A 20,300-nucleotide genomic window follows, 5' to 3' on the forward strand; every position below is an offset into this window, starting at 1 on the left:
TGTGTTGGGAGAGGGGGGGGGGCGTGGTTTGTTGATGCATGCTGTCATTTCAAGTGAGGGGAGAAATACGGTATTTGTGGGGTGTGGAGGAAATCGTCACAAAAAGCTTAGATCTATATGTGATTGCCTATTTATTAGTGTTTAATAGTTCGCTCGCTTACATTAGGTCATTAGGAGCCATAGACTTTCATAGATTCACGATTTCTATGCAAGTTATGGCCTAATTATAGCATTATTTTTTTCCCGAAAGTAGACCGGAAGCATATGACACTTGTAACTTTGTAAGCCTTATTGTGATTGGACTACACGGTTATGTAAAACCAATGCTATTTTGCCTTATAAAAGAGCCCTTCCTTATGAGAGTCACATGATCATATGACTACTACGTCACTCGCCATCTTGCAGATCCCGAGCTAAGCATTCATTTTGCATTCATTTTTGTTAGAGGTAGTTTCTAGATCCAGCTTACTCCTAAAACCAAAGAAAATGTCTGGCTCTACATACGATATGAACGCACCTCCCTATGCTGGCTTCTTTGGCGTAATGGGAGTAACGTCTGCTATTTCATTTTGTGGTAAGTATTCCTCATATTAATAAACAAAAATTATGACGTCTGCTAGTTGTGGGTGTTTTTATTTTCAATATTTTGGACTTATTGGTAAAATCACCAGTATTAAAATTAATATTATAGAATTTATCTAAATCTAGACTAGATCTAGATAGATCTAGATCTATTACTAAAAGTTCAAAGCTAAGATCTAGATCTAGATTCAGACATTTTCAAAAAAATCATTAAAATGAAGTTAGCTGCAATGGCAATTTTCTCATTAAAAAAAAGTGAAAAGTCATACAAGTGAGAAATTATATTTTAATTAATGTAGATCTAGATCTAGATTCTAGATCTAGAATAATCTAGATTTAAGTTTTTTTGCTTAAAACTTAAAAGACTTTTGTAATTTTCATGATCTAGATTTAGTTAATTTTACATATTCGATAGGTTGACTGTTAATTCTATTTTTGAATGTCTTTACAGCATTGGGTGCAGCTTATGGAACAGCCAAATCAGGCACTGGAATCTCAGCAATGGCTGTTATGAAGCCTGAACTCATCATGAAATCTGTTATTCCAGTCGTCATGGCTGGTATCATTGCCATTTATGGTCTGGTCGTGGCTGTAGTTATTACACAGGATATGCCAAAGGATGGCTATTCACTTTTCAAGTAAGTTAAAATTTAAATTGATCTAGATTCTATAATCTATAACATCTAGAGTCTACCAGAGGCGCAATTTTTCTTTTTTTTTCTCCAAGAAATATTTATCCCTTAGAGAAATTTTAATGTGTGAGAATAAAGTAAATTTGCATTTCACTTTTTATTCCTAATCTTTCTGTTAAATTCATAATTTCCATGTATAAAGATCTTAAAATGCCTTTGTATTTGTCAGAATTTTGGCAGTATATTCAGTTTCCGATGTAAAACTGTTTTATACTAAATATTTTGGTGTCTGTTAGATCATTATGTTTTAATAGTTACTGTCAATGAGTTTGTTAATGTTCAATTTTAAAATTTCAGGAGTTTCACTCATCTTGGTGCAGGTCTTAGTGTTGGTCTTAGTGGGATGGCTGCTGGCTTTGCTATTGGAATAGTAGGAGACGCAGGTGTTCGGGGTACGGCACAGCAACCAAGGTTATTCGTCGGCATGATTCTAATTCTCATTTTTGCGGAAGTGTTGGGTCTATATGGGCTCATCGTTGCCCTTATTTTGTCAGTAAAGTAGATCTTTCCAAAGTTAATATCTCTAAAGCCAAGAAAAGAGCAGTTATAGTATGGTTTATTTTTCAAAATGCCAACTTAAGGGCGGTCTTCTTAGTTTTAAGTGTTAGCTGAAATTGATCCTTTCCCTTGAATCTAGCATATAGTGTACCTGATAAATATTGTATTGTGGGTTTAGTAAGTGATAAAGTTAATTTTTGAACTGGTTCTCATTTTGTTAGTTTAATTTTTACCACTATTTTCATGACAAGCGTTTATACCAGACAGAGAAATTCTGCAGCTAACTTTTGGACTAACTTTCCCAATCAAAACTTTTCAGAACTTAAATATTTTGCACATTGTATAGGCCCTTCTTGTCTATTTGTAAAAATATTCTTGGCCCCAAAAATTAAATAATTTCTGATGAGGTTGGCCTAAAGCAAATTACCATTTAGGAATGTGCCAAATAGGTATTATTTCTTTCTCTATAATTTTGACAACTTAAAGGGCGAATTTTCCACTAAATTGCTGTGATTAGTTAATGGACACTGTTGCATTCTACTTTGTTGTGGATTAAATTGAATAATGCACAACTAAGATGGTTGTTCATCAATTGATGAATTAGAAAACAGGTGTCAATATATATAATATATATAAACCTTATTTCATGTCATGTTTTAAAAGCCATGTATAACAGGATTTTGTTTTTAATTCATTTTGTTCAAAGTGATTTCTGTTCATGTTAATCAGTTTTTGGTCAGCTCTAAGCTCAACTGCTTATCTAAATTACAGCTTAAAAGAAATTTTGCTAGCTTAAAAATAAAGCATTGAGGAGCTCTGTGACTGTAAATCTTTGTCAATAAAAGGGTAATCTGTAGATTCTTGGGATGCAATTTTTGGTCAAAACTTCACATGTAATGTTATGAAATTTAACATTCCGTTCATTGTAATCTTGGAAAATTAAAGTAGAATTTTTAAAGCTTTCATCTGTCCAATCACTTGTTTGCTTTAAGTAGTTGATGTAACCCTTGTTTCTGATGTTTACTACTTATTTCACCTAGTACCCACTCTATTTTTGAAGGGTAGAACATTTTTGGTTGTCAAATTATCTTGAATGTTGGCATCTTTGTGTTAGTTTCATGGTATTCACCAGATTTTGTTGTAGATAGTTGCCATGTTATTGTACAGGTCTAGTGCTAGATAATTTATGGAATGAATGTTTGTCAAGAATGACTCGTATTTTTTGTTAATTACTAGTGTCCATGTTATCATTTTCTATTTTTTTTAAAATAGAAAGATCTGTGTGGTGCACTCAAGCATTTGATACTCGTATTTTAACAGTAAATACTAAGTCATCATTATGAGTGTCAGGATGATAGCTAATTTATACTATTCTATACTTTTAAAAACAAAATACTTGGAAATTGTATTATGAAGAATCCTAATAAACTGTAGAGGCAATCATGTGTATTTAATCTATTGTAAGAGAGTCTAAACATTATCATTGTGTGGATGATTGAACCTTTTTTTTTAGTTTGGTAGTATTTTTGGTTGTGCATTTGAGTGAGGTCAAAAGAAAATAAAAGGTATAAAACTTCCATAAGTTCATAAGGAAACTTTTGTAAGAGTAGTGATTCTTGCCTAGAAAAGTTGGTTTGAGTGTGCATGTTTTTTCTATTGGTGTCATGCAGTAATGTCAATAAAAGTTTAAATCTTTATGGAGTTCTTGCATTTAATTAACATTTCACTGGCATATCAAATAGTGAATTTCAATTGGATATTTCAACACTTGCCAGGACCTATCATATTTTCACACCCAGAGAACATTTTTACCAAATACAATCATAACAAGTCAGGGAGCATTTGATGGCATGGTTTATTCACTACTTATGAAATCCATGGATGCATTATAAAATATCAAATCACAAATCTTGGTACACGTTACATGAAAATGTGTATAAACAGGAAGGACTAACACAAAACAACGAAGTGGAAGACAAACTATTCAATCTTGGCCAGTGCCTTCTCCAGCAGGAGTTGTAACCTGGATACTCCAATCCTTGGATCATCTATCAGCCCTGCGTTTATCATGGCATTGTCGTACAGCTGCAATGAAATTTTTTTTTTTAACCCTATCCCTACAAGGCGGGTCAAATTGACCCGACGATGTTACATTTTAGTTAATTACCGGTCAACCAATGGACCAATTGTTTTGAGCTTCTAGATATGCTACCTACACATACAATGCTTGATTTCAACATAAAAATGAATGTTTAATTTTGCACGTGTGCATGAGGGTGAGCAGGTTTAGGTTCACTATTCCTCTCCCTACTAACGTGGGTCAAATTGACCCGTATACATTTATATAGAGAAAAATTCTACTAGTGTAGGGGAATGTGGTACAAATCTATAGAAGTTTCAAACAACTTCCCTTGGGGCTAGACTTTTGGGCTCATAAGTTTGTATCCCTTCCTGCCTTACTGAAGACACCAATTAGAAACATTTTTTTCATCGCCGAAGCACAACAATCCTTTGTTCAACATTGTTGATAGCATGTTTTTAGACTCAACCTTCTTGTTACAAATAAAACTGTAGTGGATTGCTAGGTTTGGGCCTACACATTGAGAAGGTGTAAGGAAAGACATACCAACCGATGACTGCATGGGTTCATTGGCTACTGTATCAATTTGAAAGCAATGAATCAGACCTGAACTTATTTTTGCTGCTGAATTTGGAAATTAGGGCCATACTGTCAATAAAGTATTTAGGAAGTTGTGTAATAGGCTTTGATATAGTAAAAATACAGCAGAAAGTCAATATTGATTTGTCTCTATGCAGTCTTTTGTGGTAAAAGCCATCTTATGAGGTCAGTTTTATGGTCCGTGGGTGTTAGACCATGTCACCTCAGACAGTCCAACCATAGTTGGGTAAAATAGGACCAACTCCTTGACTACAGCTGTGAAGAACATGGAACCATATTTTGATAAATCAATGGATCTTGATATCAGAGATTGATACATTGGTTATCTCTATAACTTTGTACTTTACATTGAACTAAGTTTTTGGCTACTAATCTGTGTCAAGCATGTATATTGATGCCAAAATGATGACATCAAAATGGAAAGACTGCATAGATTCATCCATGTATGGCTCTAGCAATATGCCCCAGTGGGCAAACTAAGTGATAGCTGATTACTATATTTTTCAATTTGCAACTAATGTCTCCAATAAGTTGAAATACAGAGTGACAGCTATTACAAATAGACAGCAGCAGATTTACAAAATTTGTATATTGTCAAAAGAGTTGGTTCTGCCCCAAGTTGAGCTTTGAGCACAGAGTACTATGTCCAAGCTGCTGCAATTCACATTAGATCAAATAGTAGACAAAATGATGCCTTCTGAAACCACCCACTGAGTGTTGGGCCCAATAGCGCCATCCAAACAAAAGTTATTCTGCGAGATACGATAACATGTTAGATGAGAAAATATCAACTATTTGTCAAATATATAGATTCTATCTCTAGTCTATATAGTATATAGCTTTACTGTGCAAACTGATAATAATTGTGATTAAGTTTTCTTGCATATGAAAAATATATTGATAGTAAAGGTATAAGTTTTTATATTTAGTAACGTCTAGTTTTATTTATGCCTAAAAAGTATAATAATAAAATACCTAAAACTAAAATTTAGTGTAGAAATGTATAAACTATAATTTTAGAGACCATTTATCATTAAAATAATAGTTATGCTGGAAAAAATATACATATGCAATAATAGATTCTTATATAAAATGTATACGGGTCAAAATGACCCGCCTTGTAGTCGAATACAGTGAAATAGGGTTGTAGGGATAGGGTTAAAGAATGGCCTACGTACATGGCATCAAATTATTAGGTGGAGAGGACTTTATTAATTATGAAAAATATGACAGCAATACGCATGAGTTGTGTGACCAGTGTTGTAAAGTGCTTGGGGTAACAAGTTATGGGGATCTATATTGGACATGTATTACAACGATTAAAAAAAATATTTCAACAATGGACGTCAGTGACCGTCTCGTGGATGTTAAAGGGCAGGAACCAGCTTGCCCATCGAGATGAAACGGTCAGATGAAAGTCACACGTCTCTAGTCGATCGTTCTGTCACATGTTTTACAGCAACACAAAGATCACGCGTGACACAGAGGCCGAGTCGCTAGTGTAAGAATTCTTGCTGTACCTATGGGCCCCCAGTGGCGTAGCCGGGGGGGGGGGGGGATACTTTATTTTTCGAATTGCATTAGTTTATTATACACTGTCGAAATAAAGTAAATAGCCAAATCCGCGGCATAACATTGATAGTAAAGGATCACATTTAATACTGTTGCGGCCGACGTTAATGGCTTGTGGCCCGCTTTTTACTGGATTGGTGTGTAGACAAGTGTTGTAGAACACATAGCCAATTGTAGGAAAATAAAATGTGCTGACAGTTGATTGGTGTGAGGCTTACACCAATCAACTCTCAGCTGATATAGTGGTTTACGTTATATTCTTAATTTATACGTAAACAGACTTTTCAAAGATGCTGATAGTGATACGACAAAACTTTAATAATCAAGTAAATTTTACACGGATTTTTACCAATTTGATGTCGATAAATCATCTATGAGTATTGTCAATTAGTTTAAAATTGTTTGAACATTCAGTAATGGCTCGAAAAAAAAAAGAAGACAAGTTTATAGAGTAAAGCCTTGTACTACTTAATTTTAACTGCTCAACTAAAACTAATGACAATAACAACAATTATCGAATACTGCTAAAATTTGTATGGCGTACTACTTGTTTTAGCTACCCCACGGTCTTACTAGTCCTAACTACCCCACCGTCCTACCAGTCCTATCTACCCCACCGTCCTACCAGTCCTAACTACCCCATCGTCCTACCAGCCCCAACTACCCCACCGTCCTACCAGCCCCAAGTTCCTACCAGTCCTAACTACCCCACCGTCCTACCAGTCCTAACTACCCCACCGTCCTACCAGCCCCAAGTTCCTACCAGTCCTAACTACCCCATCGTCCTACCAGCCCCAAGTTCCTACCAGTCCTAACTACCCCACCGTCCTACCAGCCACAAGTTCCTACCAGTCCTAACTACCCCACCGTCCTACCAGTCCTAACTACCCCACCATCCTACCAGTCCTAACTACCCCACCGTCCTACCAGTCCTAACTACCCCACCGTCCTACCAGTCCTAACTACCCCACCGTCCTACCAGCCCAAGTTCCTACCAGTCCTAACTACCCCACGGTCCTTATGCATGGTCCTACCTCTTAATTCACCTACTCATAATAACTGTCACATGCTTCTACATCTATGTGACAATGTACTAACTCATTAAATGTGCAATGGACCTCGTTTTGGAGGGCGAAATAATACAATTATTAATGCGTTATTTTTGTTATGTTAGATAAAATTAGACTTAAGTCAACCTGTAAGCTAACAACAAAATATCTTTTTACTTTTGTAACTGCGTTTAAAAAAAATGTGTATCTTAACAAGCAGACCACACCGCCCTATAAAACACAACAACATAAACACATCACCGAGACGTGACAGATACTAATTTGACTGGCTCTCATCAAGTTATCATTGTCACCACAGCCTCTACATAAACCTGCCTGTTTCCGCCTCCCTCGCCTCACGTAACGTAAGAGTTATTGGAGAAAACAGGGGGAATATTTGGTACTATGTGATTGCTTCAGAGCAAAAAAAAATTATATATCTCTCATTCGATAGTGTCTTATGTAAGGTGTGGGAACATACGACTAAACCTTGGGGATAAATTCACTCTTTGCAAGGGTTAGGGAAGGGAGGAATGACCTTTTTGGCATTCGCCAACCAGCATGAACCTTTTACAGACGAAACCATGTCAGAAGTGGAAGAAAAATTTGTAAAAAAAAAAAAATACACTGTGTTGCTTTGTTTTTGTGTACTAATAAATATTTATTACAAGTGAAAACTAAAAAAAAGACACATTGAAAGAAAGTTTATTATTCACATTTAAAATAAACGCAAAGTTGAGTTAATGTTACCCAAAGTTAAATCTTTATCTAATGAGATATTAACAAAGGCCCCAAGACCTAACACAGATAATCTTATCAAGAGCAGTTTATCATTAGAAAAAAAATGTGAATACACACTTAAACTACAGCACACCAACAACGTAAAACGTACATACTATATACTACAGATACAGACTCTAGTACAGGCTTAGCTCGACTGTAAAAAAAAAAATAGAAGTGGACTGGGCTGACTGACTGGGGTAAAACAGCCTCTGAGCACCATAGCTAGCACACGTGACGTAATTAATTGTATTGCACTGCTCCAAATGCTCACCAAACAACAACTGGTACACTTCACAAACAGATGGCGTGTAGGCCTATACTGTCCGAGTTCTCGAGCGTTTAGCACGGAGGGATTACGTCTGAGTGACGGCCACAATGCTGCACTCATTTCACTGTTGTTGTTTAAAGGAAATATTTATAAGACTTGGGGCCGATGTCATAACGGTCCACACGAGTAGCTGACCACAAAAATGAACATCACTGCTAATATAAAAAAATTAACAGCTAACTAATTAACACGGTATGAGTGAGCTTAAACCGGGAGCCATTGGCCGTAGCCCCTCCCCCAAATGCGCCAATGAAGGATATGGTAGTGTAGAGACGTACACAGACTGAAGGTGTTTACCGGATATATTTTCCCTAGTAAATTTTTTGGTGTGGGAAAAAAACACCACTGGAGCTTTGACAAACCGGATCATCCGTAGTGGTTACAAGTGAGCGGAGTACTACAACTAACAGAAAGTATAAACAACAACTCAAAACACTGTATACAGTTATAAAAATTACATGTTAGTATAGTTGGTAGTTAAGACACCGCTGGATCACGTGATTTAAGGTCAACCAACACAGCAACAGGACAAACAAAACAATCCAGTTAAAAAAAACTGGCTGTAGATCTATAAACTGCGATACAAAACAACTGGTAAGGATCAACAAAAGGACCTCATTAAAATAGTAAAACAACTTGTCAAACTTTTAATGATCTGCGCGGTCACATGATACTGCAAGTAAACAATTTTTTGCCATTAGTAGAAATAATTTCTCATACTCATTCCATGAAACTGGGGCAAACCATCAAATGCGTTGGTATGTTTTATCGATATTAAATTAAAGCCAACATATGCCGATCTAGAGATACATATACTACATAATACAATCGCAGTAATGTGAAGAAGCTAAAGTTTGTTAGTCTACCGTTTTCATGGTCACAATCAACAAGCACAAATACAACATCAAGTGTTAACCATAGAAACAAGCGTACAACAAAGTCCAGTACCCATGCACTCAACTATCCAGCATCCTGTTGTAGTGTATCTTATTACAATGTAGCTCTACTCCAACCTATACAACCGCAGTTATGTTAAGAAGCTAAAGTTTGTTAGTCTACCGTTTTCATGGTAACACACGACGAACCTAAATACAACATCAAGTGTTAACCATAGAATCAAGCGCACAATTAAGTCCAGTACCCATGTACTCAACTATCCAGCATCCCGTTTTAGTGTATCTTATTACAATGTAGCTCTACTCCAACCTATACAACCGCAGTAATGTGAAGAAGCTAAAGTTTGTTAGTCTACCGTTTTCATGGTAACACACGACGAGCACAAATACAACATCAAGTGTTAATCATAGGAACAAACGTACAATAAAGTCCAGTACCCATGTACTCAACTATCCAGCATGCTGTTGTAGTGTATCTTATGATAGTGTAGCTCTACTCCAGTCCTGTTTTAGTGTATCTTATTACAATGTAGCTCTACCTCAGTCATACCTGCCACACACAGGGGAATAACATTTGTTTAACCCACGGCCCGGGGTAAAGTAATGACTTACATTTTAAACTGACGTACGTCGATCTCACGCCTCGTGTTATTTATAGGTATAGATTAGCTACGTATAATATGTATGTGTGTATATTTAAGAGGCATACATCGTAAAACAAAAAGAGACGTTGACAGGAGTAGGCCCTATACTTCCGTGTAACGTGAAGCCTCTTCATACCCCGTGTTGTTTATAGGTATAGATTATTTACGTATAGTATGTATGAGTGTGTATATAAGAGGCATACATTTAAAACAAAGACGCTGACATGAGTATACTTCCGTATAACGTGAAGCCTCTTCATACCCAGTACTTAACCAAACATTGAACAAACAATCGAATGTCAATGCATTTATAATATAGTTGTGTTTTACATATATATATATCAAGTCCTCAGCCTTGAATTACATTACAATAAAAACAAAGTTACCCACGTCTTACTATACCCCCCCCCCCTCACCTCCCCACCATCACTCACTAAGCCTTATCACAAAGTGACATCTCTATCGTCGCCGCAGCAGAAAGGGAGATAACGCATATTTTAAAACGAAAACAACATGCATACGAGTTTTGACAGACAACGGACCAACTAATGAACCCCCCGACTTGAACAACCAGGGTAGTGATCCAACCATACGACCCCCCACTACTTGATGTGTCTCAGATGTGAACTTCGACCGTTGACACCCACCGTCATTGTGGCTGAGTCCTCCAAGTGACATTTACACTGGGTACATTCCACTTGTGACTGTACACACGTCGCATACTTCTTCCTTAGCTCATTCATGGACCACTCAAGCGCACAGATTTTGGATTTACTCAAATTTTCACACATATTCAACACCGATGCAACTTAAATTTATTCTGCCCCGGGGGTATCGAAATTATTCTACCTGAGTTTCAGAATTTTTCTTTATAACCCCCCCCCCCCCCCCCCCACCGACACGCAGATTTAACAGGCACAACAACTACAAATTAAAAAAAATGACTTGGTTAAGCAAATAAAAATCCCAACTAAACCTACCAGATGTAATCAAATTGTCACTGCTCTGACAGGGTTTGTTGGTTGTTAGTACTAGCTTGTTACCATTATAAGGAGTTCAGGTTACGGTTATTGTTGAGGCTATTGCTATCAATGACACAAGCATGCGTGTATGGTTTTACCAGTCTGTCACGTAGATTAATTAGAAAAATAAGGCCTTCAGAGAGATACGTCCTGTTTCATGTCATACGACGGCATTCATCATCATTATCTTTTCCCGTTCGTGCCCAAGACACATGGGACAGTTAAATTATAAATCACCAGTTTCAAAGATCTTACGTAAGTTAGACATCGTAGCTGGGTGGAGTCAAGGACATCTGATAGACTTGAATCCGTGATTCGAACACGAGACTCTCAGGTTAGCAGTCGTAAGCTCTACCATCCGACCACACCCTCCCCAAACATGATTCACATTTGCTTGGTCTATGCTTAGATACTAGTTACTTGACAACTACTGTCTTTTTAAGACTGCAACATAGGCAACTTATGACCAGACAGCTACCATGACTGTGCAGCATTGAAGTTGTCATTCGGCTTCCACAACATTACTGTTTTAATCTAACCAGTACTTTTTTTTCGGCTTCTCTTCTTTTTTCTTGTCCGCTTGTCGAATTCCACCGCCAAAGGTCACAACGCAATAAGAAATTTTATTTCTGCACTAGTGGCGTGACGCCCTTTTCTATTGACTATTACGTAACGGGATATACTATTGATAGACGGGTTGATTTACCTTAACGGGGTACTGGTCATGTAAAATCAAAACCCAACAGCGAAAAATCTCGCACAGCTTCAAAACAGTCTGCGTGTGTACATTTTTTGCCCCCCCCCCCCCCCCAAGACATCAGAAAAGCTACCCATACAGCGGAACGTGTGATTATACTTCAGAAGTTTAACGCACAGGTGAAAGTCTGCCCACAGACACAGCAGAAAGTCTGCCTTATACAGCAGAAAGTCTACCTTATACAGCAGAAATTTACTCTCACACACATCAGAAAGTCTGCCAACAGTCCGCCCCCACACACATCTGTACAAAAGATAGCCCCCCCCCCCTGTACATCAGAAAGTCTGCCCCTCCACTGGCCCCATTGACCCGGTGATTCTCAAGCCGCGAGAGTTATCGATTACTTGAACACAGCCTTGTGTTCGATCTTACGTGTCACCCCTACACCATTCTACGTGCCCTAGGTGCCTGGGCAGTGTCACGTGATAGTCACTGAGAACGTGTGGGTAGACATAAATCAACATGACATAACCTGTGCACTTACACAGCCACTGGACAATATTCTCACAAAAAACAAAACAAAACGAGAAGAACTTTTAAAACCCTTAATACATAAAAGCTAAGAGCTTTCTTTAAATTATATGCTATCATTTACAGCAGGAAAACCTGACGATAACACAAGAGGGTTTGGTGCCGTGTGCTAACATTCTCAAGAGAAAAAAAACAAACAAGCATACACAACAAAGTGCAGCCATGTCGACTTTATAGGATTTAGCGTGGCGAGAAGAATGTTGGTTTCTGTCTAAAGATAGTCACTGGACAAATTATACGCGACGAAGGGTCGGACTCGGGTGTTTGGGTGAAGGACTTGCTTGTGTATTTATTTTTGTTGTAATGCGTGTATTCTAAAGGCTATTTTCAACAGTATAAGAAAATACCATTGCTACATCGTCAAAACTAATTTGGGCACTCGAACACCAGAAGGCTATTACGAGTAGGTATCTTTCACCCCCCCCCCCCCCCAACTCTATACGTTGTCCAAGCGTCCTTAATTAAACACGCGTCTTTTCATTTGCGTATAGTGGTATTTAGAAAAGACTTGTTTTCACAGTCCAAACTTATGTTACTGTTTGTCATTTTTTTGTCTAGTCTTTAATCACACTGTTATGTGCTGACGAAGACCTTGGGTCGAAACGTCCGGTGGTACATGTAATTGTCTTTAAATCGCCAGGATACTAACACTACCCATTTTTATTGCTATTCGTCAGCATTCAAAACTTACCAAAGTGCAATCTTACTAGGACTTGAGAGCAAATTTGAATAACTACATTAAATAACATAATAACGTCTATATCTATATCAGATAAGAGAAGTCCAAGATAAAACGTGTAAGGATTAAAGTCTTTAAGGATAAGACACCTGTAGTAAACTACTCTTGTATATGCGTACAACTAACCCAGCACAAAAACTAAAAACCCAGTGAACACAGGACTTGAAGATGTCCATTGCATGCATACTTAAGATATAGGCGGATCTATGGAATTGGAATGCATCTAAATTTAGCTCCATACAACAGAGGCTGGAGCCGCTAGTGACTTAAGGATGTCCATTCTAGTGTCCTCGTATAAACAGACGGACCAACAGGTTAGATTAAAGTGAAATCAACAATGAAAGTGGTAGTAGAAACATGATATGGCCAACTTGATAGAAGTGGGCAAGATGACAGTCTGATGTGATACCAATGTGATGTCATGAGAGTCTGATGTGATACCAATGTGATGTCATGACAGTCTGATGTGATACCAATGTGATGTCACGACAGTCTGATATGATACCAATGTGATGTCACGACAGTCTGATGTGATACCAATGTGATGTCATGACAGTCTGATGTGATACCAATGTGATGTCATGGCAGTCTTATGTGATACCAATGTGATGTCATGACAGTCTGATGTGATACCAATGTGATGCCATGACAGTCTGATGGGATGGTAAAGTGATGATAGTCAGATCACATGACAATCATGTTATGAGTTTGATGACATGATATTGATATTTGTAAGTTACCAGGACAGTCTAACATCAAACAATTTTGTGCTGTGCTGTTAAAACGTAGCCAATGTAGATGTTTCAGCCATGTTTGTTCATTACTAGTAGTAGGGAATTGTCATTTCTAATGCCACTGAGATGTAGTTTTATGAAAAAAAATTATGGGAAAAAAGGTGCCATTACTCGTTACGCTCATTAGCCAATGTGCAAACTTAAATAAGCCAATCCAAAAAAAAAAAAAATTAAAAAAAAAAATACCCCCCCCCCCCTCCTCTTCTCATCTCAAAAGGTAAGCGCGGCTTAGAAAAAACCAACAAACGTAGACGTTGAATATGACTAACGATGAAGCCGTCGTTACCACAGCCCCCCCCCCCCCCCATCACGTCAGACATTTCTCCAAGTTCATGTTTCAGCCCCTGTCAACAAAATGGCGGCTACACAGTCAAACAATGGCCGGCCACCACACAATGAATGACCTTACTCTAGGTGTCATCAAGGTGCGCTAATTAGTACTTAGGGGAGACGTTTGGTGCACCAGTGGACTACTTCATGGCCGAACAATAAATGGTCAACATGGTTTGAATGGTTAGGTCAATGTAAGTTTATAGTTTGATCAGCTTTGTTTCAATACGGTGATCAGCATGGTGTGGTCAGTATGATACCGATTGCAGGTAATTTCATGCTTCATTAAAGCTCTTGTTAAAAATAATAGAGTAGAATTAAGAGTTGAAAAAAATCTTTACAAAAGTATCTTGACCTCGGCATACGAAGAGGATTGTGTGATCAGTACTATGCTCAGCCGATTTTCTTTCCCCAACGTAAGCCAGGTACTCATCAGAGCTGGGTGGACTCCTACAGTCATAGAAATCGGAACTCAAGACCTTCTGGCTAGCAGCCAAACGATCTACCAATCGACCACGCCTTCCCTTGATTTTTATAAATAGCAACACAATTTAAAAAAAAAATCATATCAAACGTCAATTCAATGCATTATTAATAAATTTGGTTAGAATCTATTATATATAGTTTTAAAAAAAAAATGAAATGTATGACCAAAGTACTTAAGCACAAAGCAACATCAGATGTAAGAGATAAAAAAAAAAACGACCCATAAAGCGACAGACCCGGCCTTGTCTAGGTGTCAGTGTATGTGGACCTGGTCTAAAGAAATTCAAACACATTTTAACTGTAGGAATATTTTCTGATCAAACAAACACTGGATTGAAAAAAAAAATGAAGAAATACCCACGGCCACGAAGAAAGAGGACATTGTGCCTGATTACATATCTGTAGTTGGGAAGGATAATCTGTTTTATCTATACGAAGACAAGACACACTTTGTCATGAGATAGAAGCACCAGACATAGCGAAGTGTGTGTATGTCTGTCTGTATGTATGTGCATCTATCTATCTATCTATCTATCTATCTATCTATCTATCTATCTATCTATCTATCTATCTATCTATCCATCCATCCATCCATCCATCCATCCATCCATCCATCCATCCATCCATCCATCTATCTATCTATCTATCTATCTATCTATCTATCTATCTATCTATCTATCTATCTCTCTATCTCTCTATCTCTCTATCTATCTCTCTATCTATCTATTTATCTATCTATCTATGTCGTTGGTGTATCTTGGAGGAAACACTTTTGTTCCAGTAAAATAGGGGGGAGGGTGTCTGCATGTCCTGCCAATGTGTAGCTGAGCATGTATTTTTTAAGAAACAACTTGAGCGATTTTATTTGATACTACTTTCACTACTTTTATAAGTAACAGTTATTTGCTAATAGTTTATGCATAAAACAGAAGCATCCAAACACTGATGGTTAATAGATATATGTTTATAAGCTTGATGGTAAAGACGCACCAGTTACGTAACAAGGATGGTGTGGTTGTTGGGGCAGACAAAATATTCAAAATTTTCTAACATCAAACGTTAGCAACAAGGCACAAGTACATCAAAACGGGACATAGTTTTCATTGTAACAATGACTTGCAATACTTTGTACATTCTGTACTATGCTATGAAGGGACAGCAGTCAGAGACACAGGTTGTCCAGAGTAATCCGCCCCTAATTAAGGCGTGATTCTTGTGGTTTTGAAAGCACATTTGTCAGACGTACCAAAGTACAACAAGCGGACTAATTAAACGTGATCTCACAGACACTGAATTAAACATGAAGTAGGTCGGCTTGGAAAAAAAAGAGATGACCTATTGTAGCAGATCAGACGGAAAGGGAAATGACCTATTGTGCCACCAGAAATGCGAGTAAAATTACAAACAAAAGTAATGTGACGATACTATAGTACCCAATTCTCCCCTCATTGAAAACTAAGCTAAATATTCCCCACAGTACTTTAAGATTAATGATGCTTTGTTTTAGTGAATTGATTCATTAAAATATTAGGCCGCTGGTAGTCGGCCAATCAGTCGATAAAACGTCTATGGAGGTCAGGAGAAGCCAGAGGTTTAGAGAGTACAGACGCATATTATGACCCCTACACCTTACCAACAGTGCATTCATTACCTGCTAGCTATTTGTAAACATGTACATGCCACCCCCCCCCCCCCTTCCGCCTTTACAAATTGACATACACTACCGATACACTTGTGTTACATACTTATGATAAAAATACTTTAAAAATTCAAGCATCATGGATTAGGAAATGAGGCAGACAGCCTATCTAACCGTACCATTCTGCTCTAGGTTATAACAAACTGTTGGGCTGAGATACACACACAGCGGCATTACGTTCATACAATTAGGCCTCGGCTACCTGGAGAGATAGCAATGCTGACACAATGATAAAACAAGTCGGTCCGTACATAGACAGCTTCAAATGATCAACTCCCAAAAACTTTAACTTCACCAGACACCAACGGGGGGTAAACAACGGATTCCCTAAGTAAAAAATTGTGTTTTCGAAAATTTGATTAACACCATTTATTCTAATCACCCAACTATTGCAATGAACACCCTAAACAGTTAACATAGAATACCAGAGGAATGTTAAAAAACGCCCATGTGAGACCAGTTGACCTATTATCCTGTAGATATGAGTGATAAAACATTGCAACACCTACCTACACACTCACAACACGCGCGATTAAAAAAAACAACCAACCTACATACAGCAAAGCCGATATTCACAGATGTTAAACGCTGGGCTAATTATATCTAATAATCGAAACTATGCGTGCATATCTCAACACACCGGGAAATATTGGGGTCAATAGGTGGACGGCAGTTTTGATACAGGGGTTTCACTTAATTAACCCTACACCTATCAAGATCGTCTAAAGCTGTGGTTCTTAACCTGGGTTCGATCGGACCCCAGGGGATCGTGAGTCAGTCTCAGGGGTTCTGTGATCAAGACACACACCCGACTCATTTAATTCACGATTGTATTTTGTCAGTGCGGACGATAGAACTATTAAGAAGGGTTCGGTGGATGCGTATATGAAACAGGGTGGGGTTCAGCACCTCCAAAAAGGTTAAGAACCACTGGTCTAAATACAGAGGCGATACAGGTTTTTCTCAAATAAAACCACACTATACCTATCAAGATAATCTAAATACAATGGTGATAAAAATGTTTCTCTCAAATAAAACCACCTATACTAACAAACATCTAAAGGTAGTTGAGGTAAAGGTAGGACGTAGGAATGTCTTAAGGAAAACTACCTTATACCAGGGGTCGGCAACCTGAGGCTCACGAGCCACATGCGGCTCTTTTGATGTCAAGATATGGCTCTCCAGCTTATTTGCACAAATAACAGTTACATTATTTCATTTTCAAAACTCATAACAAATATTATACTGTAAAGAAAAACACCTTTAAACAGGATAAAAACACTCATCAGAGACCAGTGAGAATAGGTGAGGTAGAAAGTATACAGACAGCTGACAGCCGCTTGGGCACCAGGCCCGGCCCCCACAGCGTGATGTGGACAGCATCGTGGCAACAATCCCATGCTTTTAAATAAAAAAAATCAAATTTATTTACCTAATCCTAATCAAATATTATAACATTGAAATATGAATGTGGCTCTTTATAAACTGGGACAATTTGTAAATTCAACTTTTGGCTCTTCCGTCTCAAAAGGTTGCGACCCCTTCCTTAAGCCATCAAAAATCCTCTAAATAAAGTAGCTATACATTGAGTTTCTCCCCTAAATCATCCCATACCAAATTAGTTCGTCTAGATGCTATAGCTACAGCTGACTTGCTATTCATTATTTTTCACATCAACCCCCCCCCCCCCCAAACTCAAACTCTTCCAGACACGTTATGTGAAGAACACAAGTGCTATACAGATCGACCATCTTCGAGCATGTAGAAACATTACCAGCAGTGATGTGAACAACCTTCGAATCATACCCCACGTTATTAACGTCTATCCAACCGTTATCCCCCCAGTGTAAAGGACCTTACACTTGTGATGCGGGGTTTAAAGCTACCAACATCTGTTCCATTATTTAATATACTATTGTATTCACCGCCTGCTCATTAGGGGCTTAAATAAATTAAAGATCACTGTAGTCCTTCAACGTTCATTACATTTGCCTTGAACTATACGATCGTCAGTTTATATGTATAGGCCTATATACACGCACATATACATAGGTCTGTTTATATAAATTATATAGGCCTATATATATATATATATATATATATATATATATATATATATATATATATATATATATATATATATATATATAGGCCTATATATATATATATATATATATATATATATATATATATATCATAAAACAAAACACAAATAGAAATATTTTTCAGATGCCATATCAGTCTTGTCGAAAACACTTGAATATTTGCATAAAGAGCAGTAGACATATCTACAGTGGTATTTCTGTACGAGAAAAGTTAGCCGACGTTAAAAAGAGAATAAAGGAGATAAGTAAAGTGTACAATTGTAGGGAAGGTTCTTTGAAGGACAAGGGTTCCTGCAGAACATCGCCGACTGGGATATCACAGGGTGGGGGTAAACTTGAAACCGGTTCACTGGACGATATTTGTCACTACTCGCTACACGCGTGGGACACTAGGCGAGACCCATGGCGAGGGTACACTATATGGGCTGAACGGGCCAGGCTTGTGAGGTATAGGTTAAACAGAAGGAGGTTGAAGGAGAGAGAGGGGTGCACGACGACTGTAGAATTCGATAAGAAGTGATCCTTTAAGCAATCACTAGAGAAGGAGTTAGTGAACTTTAAAGTGTCGAGAGTATACAAGGTCAAAGATCACGTTCTTCACCTCGCCCTGGCCATACACACGCGCGCCTAGACACACCCGATACGGGGTTTGACCTCATGTGTTATAATAAAATTTAACACGTCCCTAAAATACCCCCCCTCGTCTGACCTCATGTGTTACACCACATTAAACACGTCTTTAAAATACCCCCCCCCCCACACACACACAATCTTTTACCCTTAACTTTCGTTAATTAACTAAAGAGCTGTCAGCGGTTAAAATTGTTTTTCTTAAAAATTGATATAAAGCGGATGTAGGCTGAGGATTTTTTTATGTGTCTATTAATAAACCCGGAGGAAAATAACCGGTAAGTAAACAATACACAGTGAAAACTCTCTTTATAACATAACCAGTGTTGAAATTTATTGACAGGTATTACACATCGTTGACCAGGAATCATTCAAGGGGGGCAAAAAGGAATGAGAAGGAAAAAAAATAAGTACGTTTTTAAAAGTTAAATACACTTTAACAGAGGGAAAAAAAAACCTTATATAAAATTTCTGAAACGCTTGAACGCTTTTCGTCCTTTGGGCGATATTTTCTAGTCAGGTGGATGTGTTATGTCACATTGGGACTACCCAGCTAAAGGAAGCGGATATACGTCACAGCAGTCATTCGGCGATCACATGCTGTCATGTGATAACAGATTTGTTGAAATAATACTTTAAAAAATTAAAACAAATGCTAGTTCAAATAAGACTTGCTTATAAAGTAAATCTAATGCTTGTTTAAATACGACTTGCTCATAAAGTAGATCTAATGCCTGTTTTTATTAAATGAGTTACGAAAAATTTGCCATAGATAAAAATTGCTGTACTTTCATTTAGGTAAACAATAACAAGCACAAGAAGAGGTGCTGTAGCCTGATTTAACTTGAGTCCTTAACAAATATCAGGGAAGGTTAACAACTGTATCAACATAGGTCTTTTAAGAAGGGTGATAAACAACTATCAATACAGGCCCCTAAAGAAAGGTGGTAAACAACTATCAATACAGGCCCCTAAAGAAGGGTGATAAACAACTGTCAATACAGGCCCCTAAAGAAAGGTGGTAAACAACGATCGATACAGGCCCCTAAAGAAAGGTGGTAAAAAACCATCAATACAGGCCTCTAAAGAAAGGTGGTAAACAACCATCAATACAGGCCGGTAAAGAAAGGTGGTAAACAATTATCAGTACAGGCCCCTAAAGAGAGGTGGTAGGTAAACAACTATCAATACAGACCACTTAAGAAAGGTGGTAAACAACTATCAGTACAGGCCCCTAAAGAAAGGTGGTAGACAACTATCAGTACAGGCCCCTAAAGAAAGGTGGTCAACAACTATCAATACAGGCCCCTAAAGAAAGGTGGTAAACAACTATCAATATAGGTCATTTAAGTAAAACGGTAAACAAGAAAGAAAGGTGGTAAACAACTATCAATACAGGCCCCTAAAGCAAGATCATAAACAACAAAGATAGTAAACAAGAAAGAAAAGTGATGAATAACTATCAACACAGACCATGACAAAG

General features: G+C 37.7%; 2 protein-coding genes across 2 annotated transcripts in view; one reads left to right on the plus strand and one right to left on the minus strand.

Moving 5' to 3' along the window:
- The first annotated feature begins 366 nt into the window (after positions 1 to 366).
- On the plus strand, positions 367 to 3,469 carry LOC131958255 (V-type proton ATPase 16 kDa proteolipid subunit c-like). The gene is made up of 3 exons (XM_059323176.1): positions 367 to 574; positions 1,034 to 1,220; positions 1,572 to 3,469. The coding sequence occupies exons 1-3, from the start codon at positions 487 to 489 to the stop codon at positions 1,774 to 1,776; spliced, it is 480 nt and encodes a 159-aa protein (XP_059179159.1). The 5' UTR covers positions 367 to 486; the 3' UTR covers positions 1,777 to 3,469.
- Positions 3,470 to 3,611: 142 nt separating this feature from the next.
- LOC131958254 (heat shock protein 75 kDa, mitochondrial-like) overlaps positions 3,612 to 20,300 on the minus strand; it is a 34,311-nt gene continuing 17,622 nt past the window's right edge. Inside the window, exon 18 of the mRNA XM_059323175.1 lies at positions 3,612 to 3,857. Coding sequence (XP_059179158.1) covers positions 3,753 to 3,857 — 105 coding nt within the window. The 3' untranslated portion in view covers positions 3,612 to 3,752. The remainder of the gene's footprint in view (positions 3,858 to 20,300) is intronic.

Source organism: Physella acuta, unplaced genomic scaffold (genome assembly GCF_028476545.2).
Source record: "Physella acuta isolate Inbredline_101_S28 unplaced genomic scaffold, ASM2847654v3 ptg001306l, whole genome shotgun sequence".
Lineage (NCBI taxonomy): Eukaryota > Metazoa > Mollusca > Gastropoda > Physidae > Physella > Physella acuta.

Excerpts from the sequence above, each read along its gene's own strand:
- LOC131958255 (XM_059323176.1), top strand. The coding sequence starts at position 487 with ATGTCTGGCTCTACATACGATATGAACGCACCTCCCTATGCTGGCTTC. Across the intron at positions 575-1,033 it reads GTCTGCTATTTCATTTTGTG|CATTGGGTGCAGCTTATGGA; the intron begins GTAAGTATTCCT and ends ATGTCTTTACAG. Across the intron at positions 1,221-1,571 it reads GATGGCTATTCACTTTTCAA|GAGTTTCACTCATCTTGGTG; the intron begins GTAAGTTAAAAT and ends TTAAAATTTCAG.